General features: G+C 48.5%; 2 protein-coding genes and 15 non-coding genes across 19 annotated transcripts; all 17 read right to left on the reverse strand.

Annotated features, from left to right (window-relative positions):
- Nucleotides 1-1,212: 1,212 nt before the first annotated feature.
- BBS9 (Bardet-Biedl syndrome 9) lies at nt 1,213-4,968 on the reverse strand. The gene is made up of 8 exons (XM_020959786.2): nt 4,671-4,968; nt 4,138-4,611; nt 3,908-4,041; nt 3,174-3,847; nt 2,611-3,111; nt 2,380-2,546; nt 1,879-2,008; nt 1,213-1,819 (listed from the first exon to the last, which is right to left on the reverse strand). Exons 1-8 carry the CDS (start codon nt 4,922-4,924, stop codon nt 1,265-1,267), a joined length of 2,889 nt encoding a protein of 962 aa, XP_020815445.2. The 5' UTR covers nt 4,925-4,968; the 3' UTR covers nt 1,213-1,264.
- Nucleotides 4,969-5,078: 110 nt separating this feature from the next.
- Nucleotides 5,079-24,156, reverse strand: dom (domino helicase). Of its 3 annotated transcripts, none has more exons than XM_086831610.1 (15): nt 23,943-24,156; nt 22,628-23,333; nt 22,259-22,565; nt 21,765-22,041; nt 19,207-20,007; nt 17,767-18,991; nt 17,330-17,516; nt 15,613-15,749; nt 15,357-15,543; nt 13,032-15,140; nt 12,320-12,538; nt 9,516-9,551; nt 6,333-9,440; nt 5,858-6,271; nt 5,079-5,531 (listed from the first exon to the last, which is right to left on the reverse strand). In XM_086831610.1, the coding sequence occupies exons 2-15, from the start codon at nt 23,320-23,322 to the stop codon at nt 5,526-5,528; spliced, it is 9,708 nt and encodes a 3,235-aa protein (XP_086687736.1). In that variant the 5' UTR covers nt 23,323-23,333; nt 23,943-24,156; the 3' UTR covers nt 5,079-5,525. The 3 variants fall into 3 exon arrangements, with proteins under 3 accessions (XP_086687736.1, XP_086687735.1, XP_086687737.1); XM_086831611.1 differs by lacking the exon at nt 5,079-5,531 and adding an exon at nt 21,116-21,220 and having other exon boundaries at nt 5,724-6,271; XM_086831609.1 differs by lacking the exon at nt 5,079-5,531 and having other exon boundaries at nt 5,671-6,271.
- On the reverse strand, nt 15,209-15,318 carry LOC147643936 (small nucleolar RNA Me28S-Am2589). The gene has a single exon (XR_015271371.1). It is a non-coding gene; the product is annotated as a small nucleolar RNA Me28S-Am2589 (small nucleolar RNA).
- LOC147643937 (small nucleolar RNA psi18S-841/snoR66) lies at nt 15,828-15,967 on the reverse strand. The gene has a single exon (XR_015271375.1). It is a non-coding gene; the product is annotated as a small nucleolar RNA psi18S-841/snoR66 (small nucleolar RNA).
- On the reverse strand, nt 15,995-16,130 carry LOC147643938 (small nucleolar RNA psi28S-3316). Its single transcript, XR_015271383.1, has one exon. It is a non-coding gene; the product is annotated as a small nucleolar RNA psi28S-3316 (small nucleolar RNA).
- On the reverse strand, nt 16,152-16,291 carry LOC147643939 (small nucleolar RNA psi18S-841/snoR66). Its single transcript, XR_015271379.1, has one exon. It is a non-coding gene; the product is annotated as a small nucleolar RNA psi18S-841/snoR66 (small nucleolar RNA).
- LOC147643940 (small nucleolar RNA psi28S-3316) lies at nt 16,320-16,453 on the reverse strand. Its single transcript, XR_015271385.1, has one exon. It is a non-coding gene; the product is annotated as a small nucleolar RNA psi28S-3316 (small nucleolar RNA).
- On the reverse strand, nt 16,485-16,624 carry LOC147643941 (small nucleolar RNA psi18S-841/snoR66). The gene has a single exon (XR_015271377.1). It is a non-coding gene; the product is annotated as a small nucleolar RNA psi18S-841/snoR66 (small nucleolar RNA).
- LOC147643942 (small nucleolar RNA psi28S-3316) lies at nt 16,663-16,796 on the reverse strand. The gene has a single exon (XR_015271368.1). It is a non-coding gene; the product is annotated as a small nucleolar RNA psi28S-3316 (small nucleolar RNA).
- LOC147643943 (small nucleolar RNA psi18S-841/snoR66) lies at nt 16,828-16,967 on the reverse strand. The gene has a single exon (XR_015271376.1). It is a non-coding gene; the product is annotated as a small nucleolar RNA psi18S-841/snoR66 (small nucleolar RNA).
- On the reverse strand, nt 16,996-17,131 carry LOC147643944 (small nucleolar RNA psi28S-3316). The gene has a single exon (XR_015271384.1). It is a non-coding gene; the product is annotated as a small nucleolar RNA psi28S-3316 (small nucleolar RNA).
- LOC147643945 (small nucleolar RNA psi28S-3316) lies at nt 17,149-17,281 on the reverse strand. The gene has a single exon (XR_015271369.1). It is a non-coding gene; the product is annotated as a small nucleolar RNA psi28S-3316 (small nucleolar RNA).
- On the reverse strand, nt 17,584-17,729 carry LOC147643946 (small nucleolar RNA psi28S-3378). Its single transcript, XR_015271382.1, has one exon. It is a non-coding gene; the product is annotated as a small nucleolar RNA psi28S-3378 (small nucleolar RNA).
- Nucleotides 19,058-19,166, reverse strand: LOC147643947 (small nucleolar RNA Me28S-Am2589). The gene has a single exon (XR_015271372.1). It is a non-coding gene; the product is annotated as a small nucleolar RNA Me28S-Am2589 (small nucleolar RNA).
- On the reverse strand, nt 20,264-20,417 carry LOC147643948 (small nucleolar RNA psi18S-841/snoR66). The gene has a single exon (XR_015271380.1). It is a non-coding gene; the product is annotated as a small nucleolar RNA psi18S-841/snoR66 (small nucleolar RNA).
- LOC147643949 (small nucleolar RNA psi28S-3316) lies at nt 20,474-20,606 on the reverse strand. Its single transcript, XR_015271370.1, has one exon. It is a non-coding gene; the product is annotated as a small nucleolar RNA psi28S-3316 (small nucleolar RNA).
- On the reverse strand, nt 22,113-22,222 carry LOC147643950 (small nucleolar RNA Me28S-Am2589). Its single transcript, XR_015271373.1, has one exon. It is a non-coding gene; the product is annotated as a small nucleolar RNA Me28S-Am2589 (small nucleolar RNA).
- Nucleotides 24,157-24,242: the final 86 nt, after the last annotated feature.

A 24,242-nucleotide genomic window follows, 5' to 3' on the forward strand; every position in this document is an offset into this window, starting at 1 on the left:
CGCTTCTAGATTTTTAAATATGAAAATTGTTGTCTTTATGACTTCAATAAATATAATGGAATCTTTACAACTTTAAGAAAACATTTAATTACAAATTTAAGCCACATTTATGAGACAGTTTTTAAACATTTAATGTTTAATTAATCTAAAAGACCGATTAATTTTACAATTTACAATTTTTTTACTTTTTAAAATCGTGCTGTAACTTAACTTTCATTAGTTAAAATCTCCAATAAAATTACTTTAAAACCAATGTGCATTATTTTTCACGCCTCACCGCATGTGACTGACCTATCCTGCACTCATTACGTTCATTCGAGATGCGATGAGATGAGATGAGTATTTGCCATCAGCACGCCACTAATTAATTTTTAATCGCTCAGAATCACATTAAAAAGCTGTTAATTCATCAATGAGCCAATGAGCCAGCTGTACCCCTGCCGAAAACAAACCCACCTTCCGTCCCATAAACAATGTGCACAATGCACCCGATGACGTGCACACACAGACAATCAGTTGGTGTCTCAGGAGCATATGCATCGACCAGGACCCCAGACCAGGCATTCTTGGCAGTCAATTGTGGTCAATTTACGGTCCTGCAACTGGAGCTAAGGCCTAGATCAGGCCGCGACTACTATAACTCAGTTAAGGCCATGTGTGTGGGATTGCGTGTGGAGCAGACAAGGGATCACAGCAGCTGTCCAGTTCGACACTGAGAAGAATGCGGCATGACTTTCGCATTGAATTTATAAATTAATGAATAAACAATTTGTACGCCCTAATATCTCTCCTTTACAAAATACATAGTTTAACTTAGTTTAAAAGAACAAATCCTTAAATATTCCACAGATTCTCTGTGTGCACTTCCCAGTTTCCATCTGCTTACATCCCACTCTGATACAGGCCACAGTGAAGCCTCTGCCCGGTCGTCCCTCTGACTTTTATCTTGCTTTATCTGCGGCTATGCATCATAAACGAGTCTGCGTTCCTGTTCCTGTCCCGCCTGTCCCCGTCCTGTCCACACAAATCTCTGCACTCCCACTGAGAGACCGGACACTGGAGGGCTGACTGGCTGTCTGGCCGTCATTGCTGGTTATGCAAATTCCGATTACGAAGCTTTATCGCCGCCAAAATCGGAAATCTCGGTCCCAGCAGCTGTCAGACGTCAGACTGTCATCCAGCGTCCAGGTGAGCGTCCAATAAAGATCTCTGTTTTGACAGTTTGCACGTTTATTGTTACTGGTTTCCCCAATCCCAGCCAGACCTACCACCAGATGCCCAAGTCGCTGAACAGCTCCTCGGTGGTGGGCAGCTCAAAGTCCTCGTTGACCCATTCGGATCGCTTCTTTGCGTTGGCTGGATTCTTCTTTTCGTCGGTGGCTCCGTAATCTTTCCGATAGCCCACATCCTCGCGAAGATCATCCTCATCATACTCCTCATCGTCCTCCACGGCCTCCAGAGAGCTGCTCATGTTAGTTTTACGCTTGGGTGGAGCCAATGGCAAACCCTTCTCGCCCAACATGCGCTGCATGTTTCCAATTTCGTCCACCTGCTGTGGCTGAGCCTGTGGCGGTGGCTTCTCCTCCGACGATGGTTCAGCTGTAACCTCGGCGGGATTAATGGCAGCTGGTGTGGATGCCAGGCGCACAATACGATCGAAGAGAGTGGCAAAGTGCCGACGGAATCGACTATAATCAAAACTATCCTTGGAGCTGGCGTTGGCATCCAGCAAACCGTGAGTCGAAGTGGACTTGGACCGAGTCAGCGGCCCGAAATGATGAAGCATATCGATGCCGGGAGCCATCGATTCCTCCCAACTCTAGGGGAAAATATATATGTATATTATAATTTTTAATACTTAATTCTGAATGAATTTACCAATTCAGTCCAATCCTCGATGGGGACACTCAACACTGAGCTAACAACATTGACCCCGCGCTCCTCCAGGTTCAGTGCGTGAATAATCCATTTGGCCAAAGCCACGGCGCAATTGAGGTCGCAGCGCTGTCTGAAATCAATAAAAATTAGTTTGAAGTACCACACACCACGAAAAATAATGGCAGAATATCCTATAGGGTATAGAGAAGGGATTTGTGCACACTATATTATTAGAAATTTATTCAAAGGACTATAGGGAACTAAAAAGAATTGTGACTTTAGAAAAATGAATATAAAGGTATTTATTTTAAATTAAAATTAAAAAAAGCACACAACCAATTTAAATGTCCAATATACCCTTAATCAAAAACAAGTAAGAGGTATAATTACATCAATTATCTGAGTGTGTTTGAGGACTAGAGGTGGCACTTTATATAGGAATGCCCTGATGACCACCTAATTGTTGGAACACTCCACGTACATGTACATACATATACTCACTTGCGCTCATCACGTCGTATCTCCACCAACTTATCACCCTCCAGGATCAACTGGTCATAGTTAGATTCGATTTGCATGGTAAGGGCCTCTTTGGGTTCGCCCTCCGACTGCTCCTGGAGCTGACGCTGAAGGCTCTTGAACTGCTGCCACAGGTCCTCCAGTTGGTCCTTAGGATAGGAAAATTATAGGTATTACACATACAAATTTCTATCTCTAAATCTCGATTCTGACCGTTTGCTTCCTTATGCTTTGCTGAGTTTCGTAATGCACATCAATCCTATGAAGAATGGGCTGAGCTGGTATAAAGGGAGCTGCCATCAGGCGCTCAACACAGCGGTTGAGGACTCCCTTCTTAGGCTTTTTCTTGTCCATCTTTATCAATCCCGCTGAGCTATCCAGCTGAAGGGTGCGCTCTACAATACGCTCCAGGATCATGGCAAAGGTCTCCACATAATCCGATTGTATGCGTATGCGATTGGAGTTCTTGGCTGCCACCACGGTAATTACTTCTGACTGCTTCTCCAGCCCCGGGCACAGCAGCTGTAAACCCAGGGCATGGGTATCGCTGTGTTCCTCTAGAAATTCCCCAAAAAAGGTGAACAACTTGGGGATGACATGCCGGCTAGTGATGCTGTAGGTCAACTTGATACCAGCCGCCTTCTGGGGCTGGCAAAGGCGATAGAACATGGACAGAGGTAGATGAGCACTCTGCTGGATGACCCTTGGAATGCCCTGCAAAGAATTCAGAAAGAGTTAAATCAGGAAATCCCATAACTAATAACATTCTTACATACCCTAGGACTCACAAAGGAGGCCACCACTTCCACCTTGGTACTATGGACATGCAACAACTCTGCTATGTAAAAGTCCAACTTAAACTCATGACTGGTGCCCGCTGCCACGTCCACAAAGCTCAAGGTGTCCTGGCTACAACGAACGCCATTCGGCATCTGGAACACCACCTGCAGCTCGGCCAGCTCCGCCTTGATCTTGCAGCGCAGCAAACCCTTGGCAGAGGGCAGCTCCTTAACGGCCACATCGGCCGGCACGTCCAGCAACAGTGTATCCAGATCATCACAGGCCTCTTGCTGGATACTGAAGCTGAGACGCACTTGATCCGCCGCCTGTTGATTCAGGGCGTCCATATCGCGCACATCCACCGCCTCCTTGATCTCGTCCTCCAGCTGCTGCAGCTCCTTGTGAGCCTGGGCGAAGCTCAGCTCCTCCATGTTTAGGGGTTGCACCTGAAATTGGTAGGGATCGGCACCCAAATAGCCCACCTCCAGTTGTCCCTTGGCGCCCAGAGTAACGATGCCACCAGCTAGGCCCTGGACATTGGAGCGTTGAATGGCTACCGGAGCGGGAGATTGACTTGGCCATTGCGCTGCCCAAATAATATTGGCCTCCTCATACAGGTGCAGCTTGGAGGAGTCCGAAACGATGGCGGTGATCAGACGGGCTCCAGGCTCTAGAAAAATGTAAGCCAGTTAAGGAATAGTTAGATATATGACTCCAGGGAGAGACTCACCCCAGTAGTAGCCCACCACAAAGCTGTGGAAACACTTGGGAGCATAGTCCAGCTTCAGCATAAAGTTAAATTTGCCATTGTCATCCAGCGAGATGAAGTTCCGCTCGCCCAGGATCATAATATAGGAGCAGTTCCTGAAACGTGAGTAAACATTATCCATATCCAAACCATGAGGTAGATCCAAGAAGCCGGGGCATACTTTCAGGGCTTTCCCTAAGTTCCATACTCACTCCTTGACTTGCACCACCCGCATATCGACAATCCCCTCGCCAACGCACTGCGTCCAGGTGGGCTGATAGCTGCTCTTAGTGACCAGCGAATGGGACAGATCCTGATAGCTAAAGCACTGCAGATCCCAGGTAGCGCTAAACCGAAAGAAGCTATCCGTGCGCTCGCAATAGGCCACCGGAGCGGGAAGGGCACGGTGACCAGGAAAACGGCACTCGTAGGAAATGCCATCCTGCTCGTAGAAGGTCAGCGTTCCATCCAAATGCACCACGCAGAAGAACTCGCGACCCTTCACCTGGCCAAAGTGACCCTGACATAGGCCAAAGGCCACACGCTGGAACTTGTGCTCCGCCTGCAACTGGAGTCGGAGCTGAGCGCCATGTTCGGCCAGTCCGCCGATAGCCAGAACATTGTATATAACGATGGCGTTCGGCAAGAGCACGCCCAACTGGTTGGCATTTTCGTTGCGTACATTCCTGTGGATGAATTTGGCATGATCTCCTGCTGAAGCTTCCTTGTTCTAAAGGTTACTCACCCACTAAACTTCCCCGCATATAATCCCAGGATGGGGGCCGCCATCTGAGTCTCCAGCAGCAAATCGGTGGCATTGTAACCCCGGCGGTGCGGATAGTAGATACTCAGCTGACCCGTCTGTGAGCCCACTATGATGTAGTCCTTCTCCTGGGCCTCCAGACCAAATCGAGCGCACAGCAAGCTGGCCACATCGTACTCGTCTCCAGGATCGGAGCATTGGGCAGACCACCAGCTGCAGACATTGAACAGCGACATGTTGCTACTGTTTTCAGCTGGAACCACTGCAATTCCAATTCTGAGTCAGTTCCCGGTCTGTTGGGGTTCGAAAAGGGGCGAAAGGTCGTCATGGAAACGGACAACGGTATGGCAACCTTTGACTTGGTTCAGTCAGCTCCCAAAGATATGGTTATTTTATGTTTTGGGGGTTACATTTTAAAAGTATATTAATACAAAACCGGCACATTGCCGAGGAGGATTTTTTGGTTTTTACATAATTTGTATTTGATGTTTATTCATTAATTATACTAAAGGATATATAAGTTATTTGTAAGTACTTAAAAAGCTAAAAATATTTATAAGGATAATTCTATGTAGTATCTGATAGATCTGAATTAGATTTACGAATATACATACTGCACTATGGGGAATTGGGGGCCGAGACCTTATCTTAAACTACGATTTACAATTTTAAAAGAGATTTACTTAAGCTATGGATTTTATAAGATTAGTAATACGGCGGCCACATGCATTGAGCTGCTTGAGGAGCGATCTATGATGATCGTCGTCTTCAGCGTCTCACTTGGCAGCGCTCTCATCATCCTTAGAGAGCGGTTCCCTGCGTTCCCTTCTTGCTCATTCATGGCTGCAAAACCAATCGACAGAAATTGAGATCAATTTAGCAATGATTGACTACTGGCTGACTGATTGAATGCATGAGGATTGGCATGGGATGAGCTATTTGAGATTGGTTTGATCTTGAAATCGGAATCACACTGATTGGCTTGAGTTTGTGGCGGTGGCGGTGACAATTGTGGCAGTTGTGGTGGTGGTGGTATTGGGATTCGAGTCTGAGTTGGTGGTAATGAGGCTCGTGATGCTCCGCCGGTGATGACGTGGTCTGGCGGCCCTGCCCATACGTTATTCTTTCTCGCTGCGTATTATGATCTTTTTCTGCACCAACTTCCGTACCTGTTGTGTTGTCGGCTGTGACACGCCGCCACCCTGTTGTTGCTGCTGCTGCTGCTGCAGACTGCTAACTGTGGGCAACGATGTGGTAGTCTGTGTAATGGTCATCACCTCAGCCGGTCCCGCTGTGGGTCCTGCAATGCTCGTGTGTTGTTGCTGCTGCTGCTGCTGCTGTTGCTGTTGCTGCTGCTGCTGCACAACCGCCAGCAGATTGCCACCGGCAGTGGTTTGCAAGCGAACAGGACTGGCATTTTGTCGCTGATTATGCTGCAGTGCAGCTATTAGCGTCTGCTGCGTTGTTTGGCCACCAGCTCCTCCCGAGGCGGCCACCTTCAGAGCACTGGCTATATTCGGACCAGCAACATGGGTGCGTATGTTGCCCGCTGCCAGGGCTTGGGCGGAGGCAGCCGAAACAACCTGCGAATAGAGAATATCTTGTTAACTGATGCATAGAGGATGTTTGTGCGAGTTAACCAACCTGAATGGTCTGCCGTTGGTTGGGCTGCGAAACAGGAATCACTCGTCCTCCGCTCGTCTTGCCTAGCACCAGGTTCGTGGTGGCCAACGTGCCCTGCTGTCCACTCCGCATCACCTGCTGGATCTGCTGCACCGTCACCGAGTTCGGCAGCGCCTTGGTGTTCTGGATATGCAGTAGCTGTGCTTGGACACTGCCGCCTCCGGCCTTTTGCTGCTGTTGCTGCTGCTGCTGGGCCTGAACCGTGGGGAGTGTGCCTGCTGTGACACCCTGCTGCTGCTGCTGTTGCTGTTGTCCCGTCGTGGCCACAATATTAGTGGCCGTCGGCTGTCCACTAGCGGTGACCAACTGCGTCATCCGACTTATCTTGCGCGGCATGGTGAGCTGCTGCGGCATCTGCAAGTGACGCATCTGATTGGGCACGGTGACTTTGATCTGGCTGCCCGGCTTCAGCTGAGGTAGGGTCATATTCACGCTGCCCGCCTGGACGGTGGGTCCTGTGGCCGAAACTGTGACACCACCGGCACTGACACTGCTCCCACTGGCCGCCGCTGCTGTGGAGGCTTTCACAAGCGAGGCAATCTGCTGCTGTGTAACCTGTTGCGGTTGACCGGCCACTGGGAGCTGACCTTGCTGCTGTTGCTGCTGCTGGGCAGCTGTGGTCGTTGTGAATAGAGCTCCCGTTGCCTGCTGCGCCTTCTGGGCAGCCAATATGTTATGCCGCTTTACCAGCAACATATCACCAGCACCGGTAGTCGTAGTCGTCGTTCCATCGGCGCTCACCACCTGCCGCTGCAGCTGTTGCTTTCCAGCGGCCGTCATCTGCTTGATGAACTGTGTCCTGGCCTGGCCGTGCATCTGAACGCTGCTGACCACATTTCCCGCCTGCACGGTGGTGGAGGTACCGGGCATCCCGGACACTGCTGCTACTTTCTGGCTGGTCACGTGCGTGGCCATGCTGTTGGTCTGAATAATGGTGCCGCCGGCTTGCACCAGATTAGTTGTGGTTCCAGCAGAACCACCTGCCACTCCTCCTATTGTGGCCGTCTGCGTCGTTTGCAGCACCTTCAGGCTGCGCTGCCGATAGAGCTGTATGTGCGCTCCCCCTGGTTGCTGAGTGCCGCCCGGTATCACAGTGGTCTTGCCGCCCTGCTGTAGTGCGCTTACCGGAATACCCTTGGTGGTCACCAGCTGCGTGGTCTGATGGTGAGCAGCGGACGACGAGGGAACAGCGGCCAAGCGGAGCTGTGTCTGGAACTGAGCGGGACTTACGCCCTGCCCCAGTGTCGGCATGGACACAATGGACTGACCACCGGCTGTGGTGCGCTGCTGGAGGGTATTCCCTGCCACTGAAGACACAATCCGCTGGCCCCGCAACATGGCCGTGTTTAGAGTAGTCACAGCCGTGGTTTGCTGCTGCTGCACTTGCTGGCCACTGGCAGTGGTCGTCAGCACTGTGCCCACGGTGGGCAGCGTGCTTACTGATACCACCTGGGGCAGCGACTGCGTTTGCACTATGCTGCCAAGCTGCGGCGACTGACTGTTCACCGGAAGCGTGCCCTGCGATGAGATAGACACAATCTGGGCAGCACCGGCGGATCCTGTTTGGGGTTGAACGACAGCAGGAAGTGTCTGTACAGGAGTGGTGAGGACCACGCTGACACTGGACTGACCGGAACCGGACTGAACGGACTGCTGGGCGAGCTGTTGGAACTGACCCGCCGTCAGACTGGAGGAGGTACCCACAATGGTCTTGACCAGCTGCTGTGTGGTTGTCTGTCCCTGCTGGCCGGGATGCGTCCGCAGCTGTTGCTGGGGCTGGTGCAGAAGAATGGCTGTCTGCTGCCCGGTGACATTAGCGACATTTGGTCCACTCAAATGTTGGATCTGGAGCTGCTGCAACTGGCCACCAGCCGCAGGCACAGAAACCGTTGTCGTGGTGGCCGTGGGCTGTTGCTGCTGCTGTTGGACAAGTTCCACAGATTGCTGAACGGGAAGAGTTTGTTGTTGGACGTTCGCTACAGTGGGCAGTTGTTGCTGCACCACCTGTTGCTGTTGTTGCACCACCACTTGTTGCTGCTGCTGCTGTTGCTGTTGCTGTTGTTGTTGCTGAGGAGGTGGCGGCTGCTGTTGCTGCTGCTGTGGTACCTGCTGCACCTGCTGACTCACCGGCGGCGGCGGCAGCTGTTGCTGTCCCCGCTGCTTCTCCCTAATCTTATTTGCCTTCATAGCCGCAATGTTTTGGGGCGATACCGGCTGATCATAGTTCTGAATTCCAAACTCCTGCAGCACCTCCATATGCTTGGGATTCATTAGGCTGGGGGCACTAAACTGGCGCTTCGGCGGCGGCGCCTTCTTCAGATATGCCGTCTTGATGCTATCGAAGCGGGAGCGCATGGTCTTGTAGAAGGAAGCGTTGTTGTCGCTGGCATAGAGCTGGGTGGTGCGCAGATAACGCAGCGGACTCTTCAGGTACTCTGTGCGCAGCGTAGGTTTGAGCTTCTTCTGCTTCTTGGGACTCTCCACCACCTTGCCCTCCTCCCTCGGCTGGATGTGGGTCTCGTAGCGCCAGCGGCACTGTCGCGCCGAGCGATAGGTTTTGGAGCAAAAGTTGACCATCTCGGAGACGAGATCCCAGTTGGGCGTTTGTCCGGGCGACAGAAGCATCAGGCTGCAGGGCAAGCCCTGCAAATTCACCAAAACATGTAGTATGGCAATGTCCTCGAAGATGCACCACTCAGCCATGGCCTCGGGCTCAGTCAGTGGCTTGTTGGCCGGCAGTTGCGGCTTCAGGCCGGGAATTGGTGAGTTTGGCTTGAAGCTGCCACGGAATCGCTGGCTCTTCAGTTCGCGACGCAAACGGGCCAGCTGCGGTGTGGGACGATCGAACAGTGACCTGGGCGGCACATAGTTATCCTCACGCCGCATCTTATTTGGGCGGCGGCTGCCGTCATAACCGGCATCTGTGCGCGATCGCTTGTGCTCCTTGCGGACATAGACTGGCGGCAGTTCAGACTCAGAAATGGGATCCAGGTCGTACATGAACGACAGCGAGTAATCGATATAGATATCGTTGTCGTTATCCTGCGGCGGCGTGGGCGGACACCACATCTAATCAGGATTCACAAGAAAGATTAGCACCATAAACCAATATTTAAGTAACCCGCACCTTCCACACACACTTACCGGCATCTGTTCCATGGTATTGCGCGATATCCAGACCTGGACCAAGACCACACCACAGGAGGAGGCAAGAAATTCAAAGAAAAGAATAAACGTTCCACATTATTTTCAAGATATATAGCAACTCTGTTTTGGTGTTGGTTGGGCTGGCTGATGGGGGGCTTAGAAATTAGAAACTAGTCTTTGTTTCAACATTGAACAAATATTGATGGCGTTGTAGCTTTCATTCCGAACAATTTCGTATCTTTCGTACGGCGCTTGATTGGGGATTGTACAGATATTTATATAAATACATATAACTAAAGAGGTATTACAACTCTGCGACACCAAAACAGAATTCTACATTTTTGTTTTTGTTTTACAGAACATAATATTCAACAATATTTTCTTGTCGATTTTCGCTTATTCTTTTCTTTCCTTTTCTTATATTCTTTTTAAAGGGGGATTTTTCATTCAACGCACGAAATTAGTCCGTAAATAAAAACCACAACGTCTTTTTAGTTTTCTTTTAGATTTAGCTTTCTTTCGTTTGTTTTTGTTTTGTTTTTTTTTTTAAGTTATTCTCTTTTTTTGTTATACAATCAATGGATTCTTTATACTTTTAAAAGCATATACGTAATGAGTTCTCTGTTTTATTGGGTTAGTCAATCTATGCTCATAGTCTGTAGATTGTTAAGTTACGAGTACAAAATAAATTATAGAATGCAAAAATATTTAACAATTAGTATATAGAGTTAATGCCTAGACTTACAGAACTAAAGAAATTTCTCTTTTGGGAGAGGAGTGTGTGTGTGTGTGTATGTACCCCCAAGTTTTTTAATTTTTGAAAATTGAAATTTTAGAACAATAATCGAAGATGTGCCTAATTCGGATCCGTACGAATGCCTGGATGTTGGATACTGCTTGGAGCTGATGCTACCAACTAGGATGATGATATATATATATACCTCTATGTACACTCTGAGATGTCTTACTATCCTAAACCAGTTGAGTTGTAAACTCTTTGGGAACCTATATATATATATATCTATCAATGCTGTGATCTCTTGATGAATTTGTTATCCTAGAACCTCCCCTCTCCCGCGCCCGCCTAACTAACTTAACACACATATTATGATAGAAGGAAACTCGTTACAGTCTATTAAATACTCGTTTCTGTGTCGCAGCAGCCCAGAGTGACAGTAGGAACAGCAATGGGGCGTTCTCGAGAGGATTCGTCGCCAACTAAAAACGAACGCAGCAGGCACAGCTAGCTGATAATACTGACTGAGGGATGATGATGACTGTGAGGCAGAGTAGGAGGATCATCACCTAGCGGCTCCGCTAGAGGACGCGCTTGGCGAGTTCGTTACCGGTGTGGATCGCAGCATCACCCGGGGTGTCTTGCTTATCCATCGATGCAACGTGTTGACGGAACCGAGGGACTTGTTGTTCGTATCGCCCTTATTTTTCAACAACGGTCGCTTTGCCGGGACTCGTCGCTGTCGCGGCTCGCTCTGCGACACCTTGGGTGTGGATTCATTGCGGGGCGTCCTCTTTGCCGCGCTTTTGTTCATTGTGCTCGGCACGGGACTCACGTCCAGTGTCCACAGATTGATCTTCACAGAGCCGCGGGATCGCGTGCGCGGCGTATGTCCAACAGCTTCGCTTTCATCGCTCTTATCCGATGCCTGCTGCTGCTGCTGTTGGTCTTTGCCATCGTTGTGCTCATCTGTGTCCGACTCCTCGCTCACATTGTAGTACGTGGAGCTCGTCATGGTAGTGTCCTGCACCTGCTCGTGTGCATTCCACCCATCCAAGCTTTCGTTTTGCTGCTCCTCATCTAAATCACCTGCTGTGGCGTAGCTGGATGTGGACTTGCTTTCGAGCTCAGAATCTTCGGTGACGTTATCAACCGTTTCTTCATCCTCACCATCTTCCTCATTATCGTCGTCGTCGTCGTCCTCATCTTCATCCTCGTTCATTTGCGATTCAGTTTGTGTGGTTGTATCTTCCTCAACGGTCGAGTCAGCTGTCTCATCCTCCTCATCGTCCACTGTAACATCTCCTGCCTCCTCCTCGTCTTCGCTATCTTCTGCCTCTTGCTGGTCATCCTCATCCTCATCCTCCTCCTCCTCGTCATCATGCTCACTCTCTTCATCCCTAAGCTTCATGGCCAAGGGAGCCGCAATGGTGGCTCGCCTTGTTAGCAGCTTACTGCGTGTGGCAACTACGGCAACACTGTCCCTTCGCCCACGCTTTGGTGGAGTTGTCTTTACAGTGGCCACCACTTGGTTGGGCGCCTTTATCGGCGTCTTCAGCATCTTGCTCATGGCAATGCTAGCCGACTGCCGTTTGGGCCGCTCTCCAATGATGAAGGAGGAATCTTCCAAGACGGAAGCTGCTGCAGATGCAGCCAAAGCTGTGCGTGTTGTCTTTCTAGTGGGCGGTGTTGGGACATGGGCTACATGGACAGCGCCCAGCGAATGGAGGCGAGTACGCCGACCAATTGCTACCCCCGTCGTTGTAGTCTTGCCACCCGTCGTCGCCCTCTTGCTGTTACTACTGTTCCGAGTGCTGCTGCTGCTGACCCCCGCCCCTGCTGCCGTCCCTGATGATCCCGTTCCAGATACTGCTGGAGCAGTTGAATTGAGGCTATTCTGTCGATTACCGCGCAACGAACTACTCAGAGCTGATCTCTTCTTGCTTTTACTATTATTGTTGCTATGGCTACTCATACTCTTGGTTAGCTTCTTAGCAGACTCGCTGCGCATCACCCTCACCAAGGGTTGTCGCTTATTGGAAGTGGAATCTTGTTTGGTATTAACCTGATTGCTTGAATCCTTGCGACTGTAGGTGAGTAGTTCCTCGGCCTCCGTTTCCTGCTTGAGCAGCTCCTCCTCCTTGTGCATGGCCGCCAACCGATTGGCCTCCCATTCACGTTTCTGTGCCTCCAGTTCAGCCTCCGCGGCACGCATTTGTTCCGCCGTCCAAGCCGCCCCGGTGGCTTCCACAAAGCGCATGGCATAGCGCTCGATGGGCGAGAGCTATAAATGGGTTAGAAATTGCGACATTAGTGTGTGTTCAATGGTAAAACTTCTTTAAATTCAAATATCTTCAGTGGAAGAGTGTGAGACGTTGAGTGATACAATCGAGGCGTGGGTTAAGGTCGCTTCAACTATGTCTGAAGGTCTGCCTCCGCAATGGGAGCTTGCTCTTGGCCACGCTTGCTGCATCGAAACCGTATTTAAAAACGAATTCCATACAAGTAGCAAGTGTGGCCACAAAAGTGCCTTTTTGAATATTATTCAATATTAAAATGTTAGACTTTGAGTGATACAATCGAGGCGTGGTCAAGGATCGCTTCAACTATGTCTGAAGGTCTGAGTGCTCTGGGCCTATCTTGCTGCATTGAAATCGCACTATCAGCGCATTTTCCATTAAAAGGTAGCAGGAATAGCCGCCAGTTGTAATCAGACGCCATAAATTTACAAGTTTGTGAATAAATTACCCTGACTGCTAATCCCAAGCCACACTCACCTGCTTAACCAAATTCTGCATCTCCAGATCGGCCTTGCTGAGTTCCACCTGAGTGCCGTCCGCATTCGTTTCATCAGCGGCAATGGGAATGTTCTCATCAAACTCGGCCAGATCTGCGGCCACCTCAGCTTTAGCGGTTTTGGTGGCCTGAACATCCTGCTCGTCCTCGGCGGCTGCCAAAGCATGCTCAAAAGCGCGCAGCGACTGCTTCTCTGAATCTCCTTGGCCAGGTGTCATCGTTGCCGACGTGGTAGTAGTTGTCGTGGCCACAATCTTATCCTTGTCCTCCGGTTTCTCTTGACTCGTCTCGTCCTGCTCGTTTTGGTCCATCGCAAAGAGATCCTTGATGGTGGAACTTTTGAAGTAAGTAGTGGTGAAGTTACCCCCTTCGATGGCCATGTCGCTGAGCATGCGCTTTTGGTTAGCTTTCTTTAAAATGTTAACCTCGATAGTCTTTTCTGAGACCAAACGGTAAATGTGAACGTCGCGGGTCTGTCCGATTCTATGGCATCGATCCTGGGCCTGCGCATCCATGGTGGGATTCCAGTCTGAGTCGTAAAAGATCACAGTATCGGCACCCGTTAAGTTGATGCCTACTCCGCCGGATCGCGTGGAAAGTATAAAGCAGAATATCCGTTTGTCGCCGTTGAAGCGCTCCATCAGAATTTGTCGCTGCTCCACCCTCGTTGAACCATCCAAACGTAGATAAATGTGGCCATGGAAGTTAAGGAAGGCCTCCAGCACGTCCAGCATCTTGGTCATCTGTGTGAATATCAGAACACGATGACCCTCTGCCTTTAACTGGCGCAACAACCGATCCATTGTCTGCAGCTTGCCGCAGTCATACTGGATGAGTCGCGGATCCGGGAACTGAGTGGTCATCGCAGAGATTATGGGATGCAGCAGAGCCAGCTTGGGTAACAGCGCCTGTCCCACCTTGTCATCGATCTCCCGCTCGGTCTGCCAGTGCGTCGAAGAAAGATTTTGCACGTAACGACGGATGCGCGGTGCACACACCGAAGGAACATAGATTACAAAGTTGGCAAACAGCGGCTTCAGGTCCGCACACCTCTGCTCGTAGCTCTTGAGCAGGTGATTCAGTGACCAGCCATCTCGATGCGCCATCGCCGTGCAGCAGTTGGCAAAACCTCGCATCTGCCATGTGGATCGCTTCAACGATCGGGTCGCATGCATACAACGTTCTATAGCACCGCGGCAATCCGCGCCGTAGATGGGCGTGGCATCGGTTCGGCGACGATTCATCATGGCCATGCGTTTGAGCGAGGCCAATCGCTGCTCCTTGCGCATCTGAATTAGCTCCTGCACCTTGTATGGGTCCTCCGCCTCGGTCTCTTCCTCCTCGGGTTCGGCCTTTCCATTGGCAATGCTCTGTTGCTTCTTCACATGCGTGGCCAGATCCCGGACGATCGGATCCCTAATCAGTTGCTGCGCTGTGCTAGGTGCTGCTGCTGTCAGAGATGTCCCGGTGCTAGTTGTGGCTCCCGACGACGCTGCGGTGGTTTTGCTAGTCAGCGTCAAACGGGCTCCAGCTGCTCCTGAATTGGTGGCCGGTGTGAGGTAGAAAAAGGGTTTGCCATCTTGCATCGTCTTTGCCACCTTGGCGGGAGTGGGTGAGTTCATTATTTGTGGTCGTGCCCCAAGCAACTTGGAGTTGCCCAACACATTCAATGCCCCGGCGGGCGATGAGGATGTTGTCGATGCTGTTGATGTTGTCACAACGCTGTTGATTACCACCGGCTTCAGAGCCATATTCACCGGATTAATACTGCCACTAACACGTTTAAGCACCTTTCCGCTGGGCACCAGATTACGCATGGGCACAATCTTTGTGCCCTCCATCCGCATGGCGGGACTGGCACCGACCCTTACCGCATTCAACTTGATACGCTGTGCAAGCTCTGCACTGCGAACACGGACGTGGAAGCGGTACTTGCCGTTGGGACAGCGTGGCGGAGGCTGAGGAGCTGTATCGATCTCCTCGATAAGCTTGCGAGGCGGGGCGAGCAGGCGGGATTTGTGCGATACGTAGGCTGTCATGGTTTGCTCTAGATGCAGCAGCAGTAGGTTCACAGTCTCCAGGTTGATTTGCTATACAAAAACAGGACTCATTAGTTATTTAGTTGGATTGAAAATCTACGAAATAGTAAAGGGTTGTAATTCCAATCAGACAAATGCCTCGCAAATGCGAACATCCTGGGTAAAGTTTACGACTCTTTCCAAAATAGATCAAGCCCAACTATCAGTGACAGTTTAACATCATTTTGCTAAGAATAAGGTTGAGAGTTAACCACTCCCTTGACTCACCGTGAACGGATCATACTCCATTATGTCGCAGACTAGACGCGGTGTGTGGAATGAAATACCCTCCATTTGAAACGGCGAGATGGTGGGACGCACCTCAAACATGTTGGGATGATTGCAAACCTTGCGCAGCTGCATCAGAACATTGATCACACTCAGCAAATTACCAGTTTGCAGAGTTTCCCGGGTACTGTAATGGGAAAATAGGTAAAGATTAGTAAATCCGTCGACACTGTGGCAATAATCTTTGGAAACTTACTTGGCGCGACTCATGAAATCTTCGTACAGATAGCGCTGGCGATTCGACAGTCGGCACATGACCACATGCTCGTACTTCTTTGGCATTTGCTTCTCCACCTCCTTTTTAAGGCGTCGCAGTAGGAAGGGACGAATCACCTGCAAGGAGCAACGATTGCCATATGCTAATTACTGCGCATTTAGTTTGAAATTAAGGGTGGTGATAATATTGAAAAGATGTGTAAGAAGCGTTTTCAATGTGATCAACTTGATTATTAAATCGAGCACATGGATAAGACGTCACTCTTTCATCTGGCAAACTAACAAATTGTCATCACACGAGGCTGGAATTCAATGTGACACAGAGTGCATTTGCCGAGCTTTAGACTTTATTTCGGAACTGGAAATGTTCACAATGTAAACGGATCAAAGTTATACAAAAACTGAAATCACTTGCAATTGTGAGAACTTTGGTATGGCACACATCTACGATTTTCAAGAGCATTTAAACAAGCTGGCAAGAAAACGCTTTTAGGTGCTAATAATAATATAAGAAATTCTATTATGTTAAATGCGTTTTCAATGTTAATAGCCAGAGTAGGCTTTAATTACATGGATAAGACGCATCCCCTTTATCTGGCAAACTAACAAATTGTCATCACATGAGATTCAAAATCATTGTGACACAGAGTGCATTTGCCTAATCTTAAACATTAGTTCCTTTAACAAGACTGTTCACAATGTAAATGGATCAGAGTTATTCATAATCTCAAATCACTTGCTATCGTGAGGATTGCTCTTGCACACATCTACGATTTTCAAGAGCATTTAACCGAGCTGACAAGAAAACGCTTTTAGGTGCTAGCAAAAATATAAAGAATAGAATGAGTACTGCATATGTTAAATGCGTTTTCAATGCAATGAGCCAAATATGGCCTTAATTACATGGATAAGACGCATCCCCTTTATCTGGCAAACTAACAAATTGTCATCACATGGGATTCAAAATCATTGTGACACAGAGTGCATTTGCCTAGTATTAAACATAAGTTCCTTTAGCTTCCTTTAACAAGACTATTCACAATGTAAATGGATCAGAGTTATTCATAATCTCAAATCACTTGCTATCGTGAAGATTGCTTTGGCACACATCTACGATTTTCAAGAGCATTTAAATGAGCGGGCAAGAAAACGCTTTTAGGTGCTAGCAAAAATATAAAGAATAGAATAATTACTGCATATGTTAAATGCGTTTTCAATGCAATGAGCCAAATTGGGCGTTAATTACATGGATAAGACGCATCCCCTTTATCTGGCAAACTAACAAATTGTCATCACATGAGGTTCAGAATCAATGTGACACAGAGTGCATTTGCCTAGTCTTAAACATAAGTTCCTTTAGCAGGACTGTTCACAATGTAAATGGATCCGAGTTATTCATAAACTCATATCACTTGCAATTGTAAGAGCTTTGCTCTGGCACACATCTACGATTTTCAAGAGCATTTAAACGAGCTGACAAGAAAACGCTTTTAGGTGCCTAAATCTTAAATAGTTCATTTATAGTCAGCTATATGGTATTCTGCCATTAAAGGAAAGCAGAAACACTTGCAACTGAGCTTTGCTCTGGCACACATCTACGATTTTCAAGAGCATATAAAAGAGCTGACAAGAAAACGCTTTTAGGTGCTAGAATATAACATTAACATCATGCCTAAAGGTCGCTGTATTGGTCTTACCTTGTGCAATCTAGTTATCAGAGTCTCGTTGTACTCCATGTTGCCCTCAATCATCCCCGTCATCGGGTTGGAGAACCACTCCTTAAACTCGCGATGCGATGAGAAAACGTAAGGCATGAGGAAGTGCATCAGCGACCACAGCTCCATCAGATCATTTTGCAGCGGTGTTCCCGTCAGGAGTAAACGTCTATTAAATGGAAAAGAGAACAAACATACATGATAAATCCACTCGATTTAAAAGATTTCTTGGTTAGATGTTTCAAAACAAGGCCACAAGCATTCTAGGGTAGGATTAGCATGCTCTGGTTTAGTATGCGGCATTATAGCGGATTTAATTTTAGCACCCAAGCGTAGTCCCCATGCTAGTTTAGCAATCGCATGGTTACTGATTTTTGGTGCTGGCAGGCAAAAGTTAACTTTCATTGCATAAAACTTACCTCTCGGTGGAAAAGTTCAGCAGCAGTTGCCAGCGTTGCGACTTGAAGTTCTTGATATTTTGCGCCTCGTCCAGAATCAGGTACTTCCACTTTTTGCGGCGGAAACTCTGCTGATCCTGCACCACCAGCTTATAGGATGTAATGCAGACGTGAAAGGCATTCGGCTTGGTCCAGCCGACGCGCTTCAGCTTCCGCTCCTTCTGCGAGCCGTAGTACGTGAGTATTTTAAAGCCGGGACACCACTTCTTGAACTCCATCTCCCAGTTGAGCATCACAGACGAGGGCACCACAATGAGATGTGGTCCCCAGTTGCCCCTGGCGCAGGCGAGGTGAGCCAGTAGGGCGATAGTTTGGATGGTCTTGCCCAGACCCATCTCGTCGGCCAGGATGCCGTTCAGCTTCCGCTCGTTCATCGTCACCAGCCAGTCCAGCCCAATGTGCTGGTACTCACGCAGCGAGTGCTTGAGCAGGAAAGGCACAGGTGTCACCACATTCGTAGTTAAAAGGGTGTTTCCCTTGGGCTGCAGACTCTCAGCCAGAGCGGCGGCATCGTTGAGCATGTCGTCCTTGTTAGCGCCTCCTGTGGCCGCGGTGCTGCCATCACCGGCAGTCCCAGTTCCTGCTGCACCCGCATCCGTCATCAGGCTCTTAAGGCCATCCTCCTGGTCCTCTGGATCCTCTACTTCAGTGTCAGTTAGAATAGTCGAAAGATCTTCATCGTCGGAAGCATCTTCGCCGCTTTCATCTGAGGAATCATCAACGGCCGTTGAATCATCGTCCGAATCCAGCTCCACTTTCCGGCGCTTGGCGCTTGGCGGCTGGTCACTGATTCTGCCCGACTTGTACTTTGCCAGCAGCTGTTCCACAGACAGATCATTATCAGCCTCCAGCTCATCAATCTCCTTCTTGTGATCGATCTCCTGCTCAGCTTCTTCCTGCTTGCTGATGGTATTTTCATCGTCATCGCTGGCCTCTTTCGCCTCAAACTCACTGTCGTCGCTATCATCGGCTTCGGTCTTTATCGCCGAACCCTGCTCTTCCTCCTTCATGAGCTTATCACGATTCTCGAGATAACCAGGCGGCAGGTCATTGAGAAAGTCATCAAAGTCCATCTCGGATTCCTTGGCCAAAGCTTTTACCTCCTCCTTGACATCAGCTGCCTCTTCCTCGGCCTTGGCAATGGTCTCCTCATCATCTTCGGAACCAGATTCTGGCCGGAATTCGTCTGTAAAGGAGAGATTTTTTAATAAGAAGCTGTATGCTGACTATGAATTAAAGGTTTGCAGAAGGTGAAAGCATCAGGCAAATGCCTCGCAAATGCGACCATCCCAAGGTAACATCGAAGTGTTCAAAAATAGCCCACAACAACGTTTCAGTGTGTATTTTATCATCAAGTGCCAAAGTCTATACCGTCTATCGGTAAAGGGAATTGCTACTTACCATCAGATTCCCGCTTGGGCGATGTCAGACGGCTGGAATTGAGACTAGGCGTATCCGCCACACTTTTGTTCATGCCCTCGGCCAACTGTTGCGAGAACTTCTCCGTCTGGTCGACAATGAAACTGAGATGCTGATCCAGAGCCTGCTTGCGCTTCTCCTCAATCTTCGTCTGGTGCTTGTACTCCACCAGTTTCTCAACATTCGACCAGAAGCTCTTCACTTCGCGCGCAATGAAGGAGGCCACTCGCTTCAGTTGTAGCTCCTGGGCCTTTTCCGCTCGTTGAGCGGCATTGGCCTTGTCCTGGAAATACTTTTGCACCATTTTGGCGCACTTCTTGGCCGCATTCTTTTTCCATTTGCGCTCCTGCGCAAAGTCCGCCGCCAGCCAGACCATCTCCTCGAGGAGGTAGTCCCAGTGCGCCTTGGGGCGGATGGGCTCCTGCAGCTTTGGCAGGCGCCGCTCAGTCCATAATCCCTCTCGCTGTAATTCCGATATGCGCTGCATCACATACACCTCCTGCTTGGCCTTAAAAGAAAACTCCTGGGCTGCACTGTTCGGCGTAGCGGAGCCAGGTGCCAATGCCGGACTGAGCAGACTACCCGATGTTGGCGTCCCGGGCGTGAGAGCTCCGCTTCCACCCAAAGCTGCTGCCGGACCATTGCCCGTGTAGAGCGGTGTGGGAGTGCCTGCTCCTCCGGATGCCGTAGGTCCGCCGCTTGAGGCATTGTTTTGTCCCTGGTTGCGACGAAGCGTCGCCGTCGATCCCACAGATGTACTGCAGGGTAACAGCGGAGTGCCACCTTGGAAAAGAAGGCAAGATAGACAAGTTCGATTAGCATACTTTGGCTACTTTGGCTACAGGAACGATCGTCGGTGGTAGAAGATCAACTCTTGGCATGCTGGAAAGTGCATCAAGTGTACAAAAGAGAGAGAGAACGCTACCAGGAAAGCAATAATAATGATGTATGAATGGAATTGAATAGATTAAACATGAGAATCGGTTGCGAATCAGTTGCTAAAACAAAAGAGATGGGTTCTTCATGCAAAACTTATTCCTAAATGTGGAGCCCGAATTCAATGCAGCAGCTGCTTGGCAACAAGATCGCTGCCACATGGATAAGCGGAGCACCGATTGCATATTTTCTCTGGCAAGCTTATAAATTGTTATCACACGGGGTTATAGGTTAATGTGAAACAGAGTGCGCTTGCCTTGGACACAGGTGCCCATAGCTTTCTCTATAAACTTTGTCCGACATCTATGGAATCTCTTGTTGTCAGCTATATGGATGCCTGCCACTGATACAGCCCGAATCACTTGCAACTGAGCTTCGCTCTGGCACACATCTACGATTTTCGAGAGCATTTATTAAGAGCTGACAAGAAAACGCTTTTAGGTGCGGGAATTAAACTAGACTAGAGCTAATATGATGTGACAGGATGATGATGATGATCGTATCCCCAACAACCGCATGATAAGTTTCAAGAGAAACACCTTCTCTATAGTTACTAGTTATGCTAACTTGCTTACAAAATCAACGCAATCAATCAAAGTATACAATTATCAATTATTCATCGATTAAGAAATGAAATCAAACAGTCGTAAGCAGCAGATTTACCAATATCAGTCAATCAAAACTAAGGGCAATATATTATTATAACACCAATTCTAGGAAACAGTTTACAAATGAAAACAAAGTAAGAGAATTAATTCAATTTTAAGGCACATCAATCAATGAATGCACTACTTTGCTTGGCAAATCATAAAATATATATATGCTTCAATAGGTAAACACATAAACTTGCTTTTATATAAGATAATAGAACACAAAAAATTAATACAATTTTAGTTGTGTAATAATTTTTAAATAATTTTTGTTTTTTTTTGTTGTTTTTGCGAACGATAAGCACCTGGCACCAAAGGTACAGAAGGATTTCCTACGGCAGCAGGAGGAGCGGGTATTTGACCAAAGACCATACCGTGACGACCTCCTAAAGGTCTACCGGGTATGTGACCTATATAATAACGATAACGGATATACAATTATGGTGAGTTTGAGAGTGATGTGTGCGTTAAAGGAGGATGGTAAGGAAGGCGTCAGCAATAAAATGTGAAAACAATAAATGTGAAGTCGTATAAAATACAAAAATTTTGTTAATCATAAATAGCATTACAACGGACAGGATTATGTGTGGCTATATGTTGCATGTTATTTAATACTGTGTTGAATTTGGGGTAGTTTATTAGTTAAACTTTAGCTTTGTTATTAGTAAAATGCACATTACGATGGCGGCCACAATATATCGCTATCATATTTGTCACAACTTTCGAGTTAAGTGCAGGACGTGCGTTTTCGCGGTTTTTACGCGGTTTCTTCTCGGAGTATAGGAGTTGGTTATAGTTTTTGCATAGATTTTACAATTTGAATTTGAACAATCATAATAACAACGAAAAATACATTTTTCTTTCTGGTTAAAACGAACACAACAGAAACACAAAATAAAACAGGGAGCGGAGAGAGAGAGATCAGTAATGCCATGGTGAACACGGCGAATTTACCTTGCTGCGTTAGCTGGACAACGGCGGCGGGTAGCTTCGTCGAAATGGCCACGGGAGTGGCCCCAACGGCTGGGATTTTAATCTCCGCCTCCGGTGGCAGAACATTACCGCTCGCCTCGACCGGATTTCCACCAGCTGTGCTGGTGACGGTGGCACTACCAGTAGCAGCAGTACTTAAGACTGCTGGGCTGCTGTTGTTTGCGTTGCTGGCTGTTGTTGCGGGTGACTGTGAGGCTGTGCTGCTGCCAATCTTGCTTGGCACCTGAGATTGCGTATTCTGTGGGAAGATACAGGAAAACCCAAGGATTAGTTTATGTTGAAAAACCTTAAATCAAATCAATACGCTATGATTCATTCAGACAAATGCCTCGCAACTGCGAACATCCCTTTAAATTCGCCAGAACCAATCAAAAATAGATCGGTAACGGCACTCAGTTGAAATTTAACATCACTAGAATAACTTTTAACTAAAGAATAAACTGAAGGATTCTAACCGTTTTCAGTGTGTTACTGCTACTGCTTCCAGCCAATGTGGTCGCTCCTGTGCTGGTTCCACTGACCACCGTCGTCGCCTCCACAGAGACTTGCTGCGGCGTACTACTTTTAGTAGGTTGATTTTGGGTTGCAGCTGCTGCTGCTGCCGATGTGCTCGGCTTATCCTCGTGTACCAGCTGATCTATACGATTCGCATTGCTGTAGCTGATGAACTGCGGGGTTGGTGTCTTCTTGCGCCACGCAGGGTAGTCCATCATACTGCCGCCGTTTTGTAGGTAAAAGTATTCCGACACATTTTCAAGATGCCTTGATAAGGGACGGGAAATATATGAGCCACTGTCAGAATGATATGTAAGAAGCAAACCCACCTTTCCTTAAGATTACGCAAAATCTGTAACTTCTGCTGCAGTATGCGCTTCTTGAGCGCATTCAAGTCCTGCAGGGCCGTGGATGGAACCCCGCTGACCTCGCTGCTGGCAGCCACCGATGCCGGCAACAGGGAGCCAACAATATTGCTGCTGCTGGCGCTCCCAACGATGTTTGTCTCGTTGTCCAGACGCTGACGCTTGGCCTGCGGCGGCGATACGGAGGATTCTATGATGTTTTTGGTGCTGGAGGCAGAGTTGGAACTTGTGGAAGTGGAGTGGAAGTGGGCGGGCAGTAGTGCTGCTGCTGCTGGCGTGGCTGCCGTTGCCTCTGTCGTTTGCTGTTGTGGCGGCAAGGGCGACAGCGGCACAGGCAGCTGCGCACTGGGCAGCTGCTTCTGTTGCTGGTGCTGGTGCGGCTTGCTACTGCTGGCGACTCCCTTTCCTTGGGGCGGATAGTGATGGTGCTGATGGCGCAAAGCCGGCAAAGCTCCTGCTCTGTTGCCGCTGGGAGCTGCGCCTGCTGCTGCTGCTCCAGCTCCGGCTAAACTAACTGTTGTTGTTGTTGTTGTATTCGTGGGTTTGGTGTTTGTTGCAACTGACTTTTCGGTAGAGTGAGAAGTTACGCGGTCTGACACAGCAGGAGGGGCCGGGCGGAGCCCTTCATGCCCCCCTCCTGCTGAATTACCTTCATTCATGTTTGAGACATCTGCAAAAGAGCGGAACGGAAAGAAGGGTTGGATGAGTTCCCACTATTGAACTGACATCCGCTGCTTGGCGGGAAAATTAAAATTAGCCGGCGACGAAGCACATGTGCCGCTGCTGCAGCCCTGGTCAGACTTTAAACAAACACACACACCCAACTTCTTTAAAACCGTTCATTAACGCTGCGTAATGTCCACTATTAGATAGAAGAAAAAACGAACAAATAAAGCAAAAGTCATCTTTGAATAAAGCGCTTATCACACACAATTTCCCATCTCACCCCGCGCTCACAATAATAAAATGCAACCCTGCGGCACTTAGTTTTCCGTATCCCGCACACAGGCACGTTAGCAGGTACCTAACTAATGAAATATTATATGCGAGAAAATTATTTTCCATCCATAAAATTTTCCATTGTGCGCTGGTTTTTTCAAATTTTCACCAGATTTCAACGCTCAAAATAAGCACTTTACACACACACAGCCGGGATGCGCAGTCCCCCTGGTTGGAAAGAGATGACTATATGCAACGAGTATGGCGGCGTGGCTTCGTAGTATTGGTGTGCGCGTCGATTCTTTCCGCGGGGCGGACATTTTTTTTCTTGCAAAATTACCTCAGACGGGGAGAATTTTAATCACAAAATATCCACATCTCTACGAGGCATCCGAGCATAAAAGTGGCGCGTCCGCGTTGCAAAAATTGTGCCGCACTCGATAATCTAGAATTGAAGGCGGATTTCCTGCACATTTACTGGTTTTTTCTTTTTGCAGAAAGTGCGATACAGGCGCACGTCTGCTCTTTTCAAACAACAACAAAAAGTGTGACCATTTCTCGGCTGGCAATAAACACCACAACAATATCTATCGATTTATTTTTATTGTTATCAAACATCGATACCCCGTGTTGTTTTTTC

The sequence above is a fragment of the Drosophila serrata genome, unplaced genomic scaffold (genome assembly GCF_035046125.1).
Source record: "Drosophila serrata isolate PLE 108 unplaced genomic scaffold, ASM3504612v1 contig_240, whole genome shotgun sequence".
Classification (NCBI taxonomy): domain Eukaryota; kingdom Metazoa; phylum Arthropoda; class Insecta; order Diptera; family Drosophilidae; genus Drosophila; species Drosophila serrata.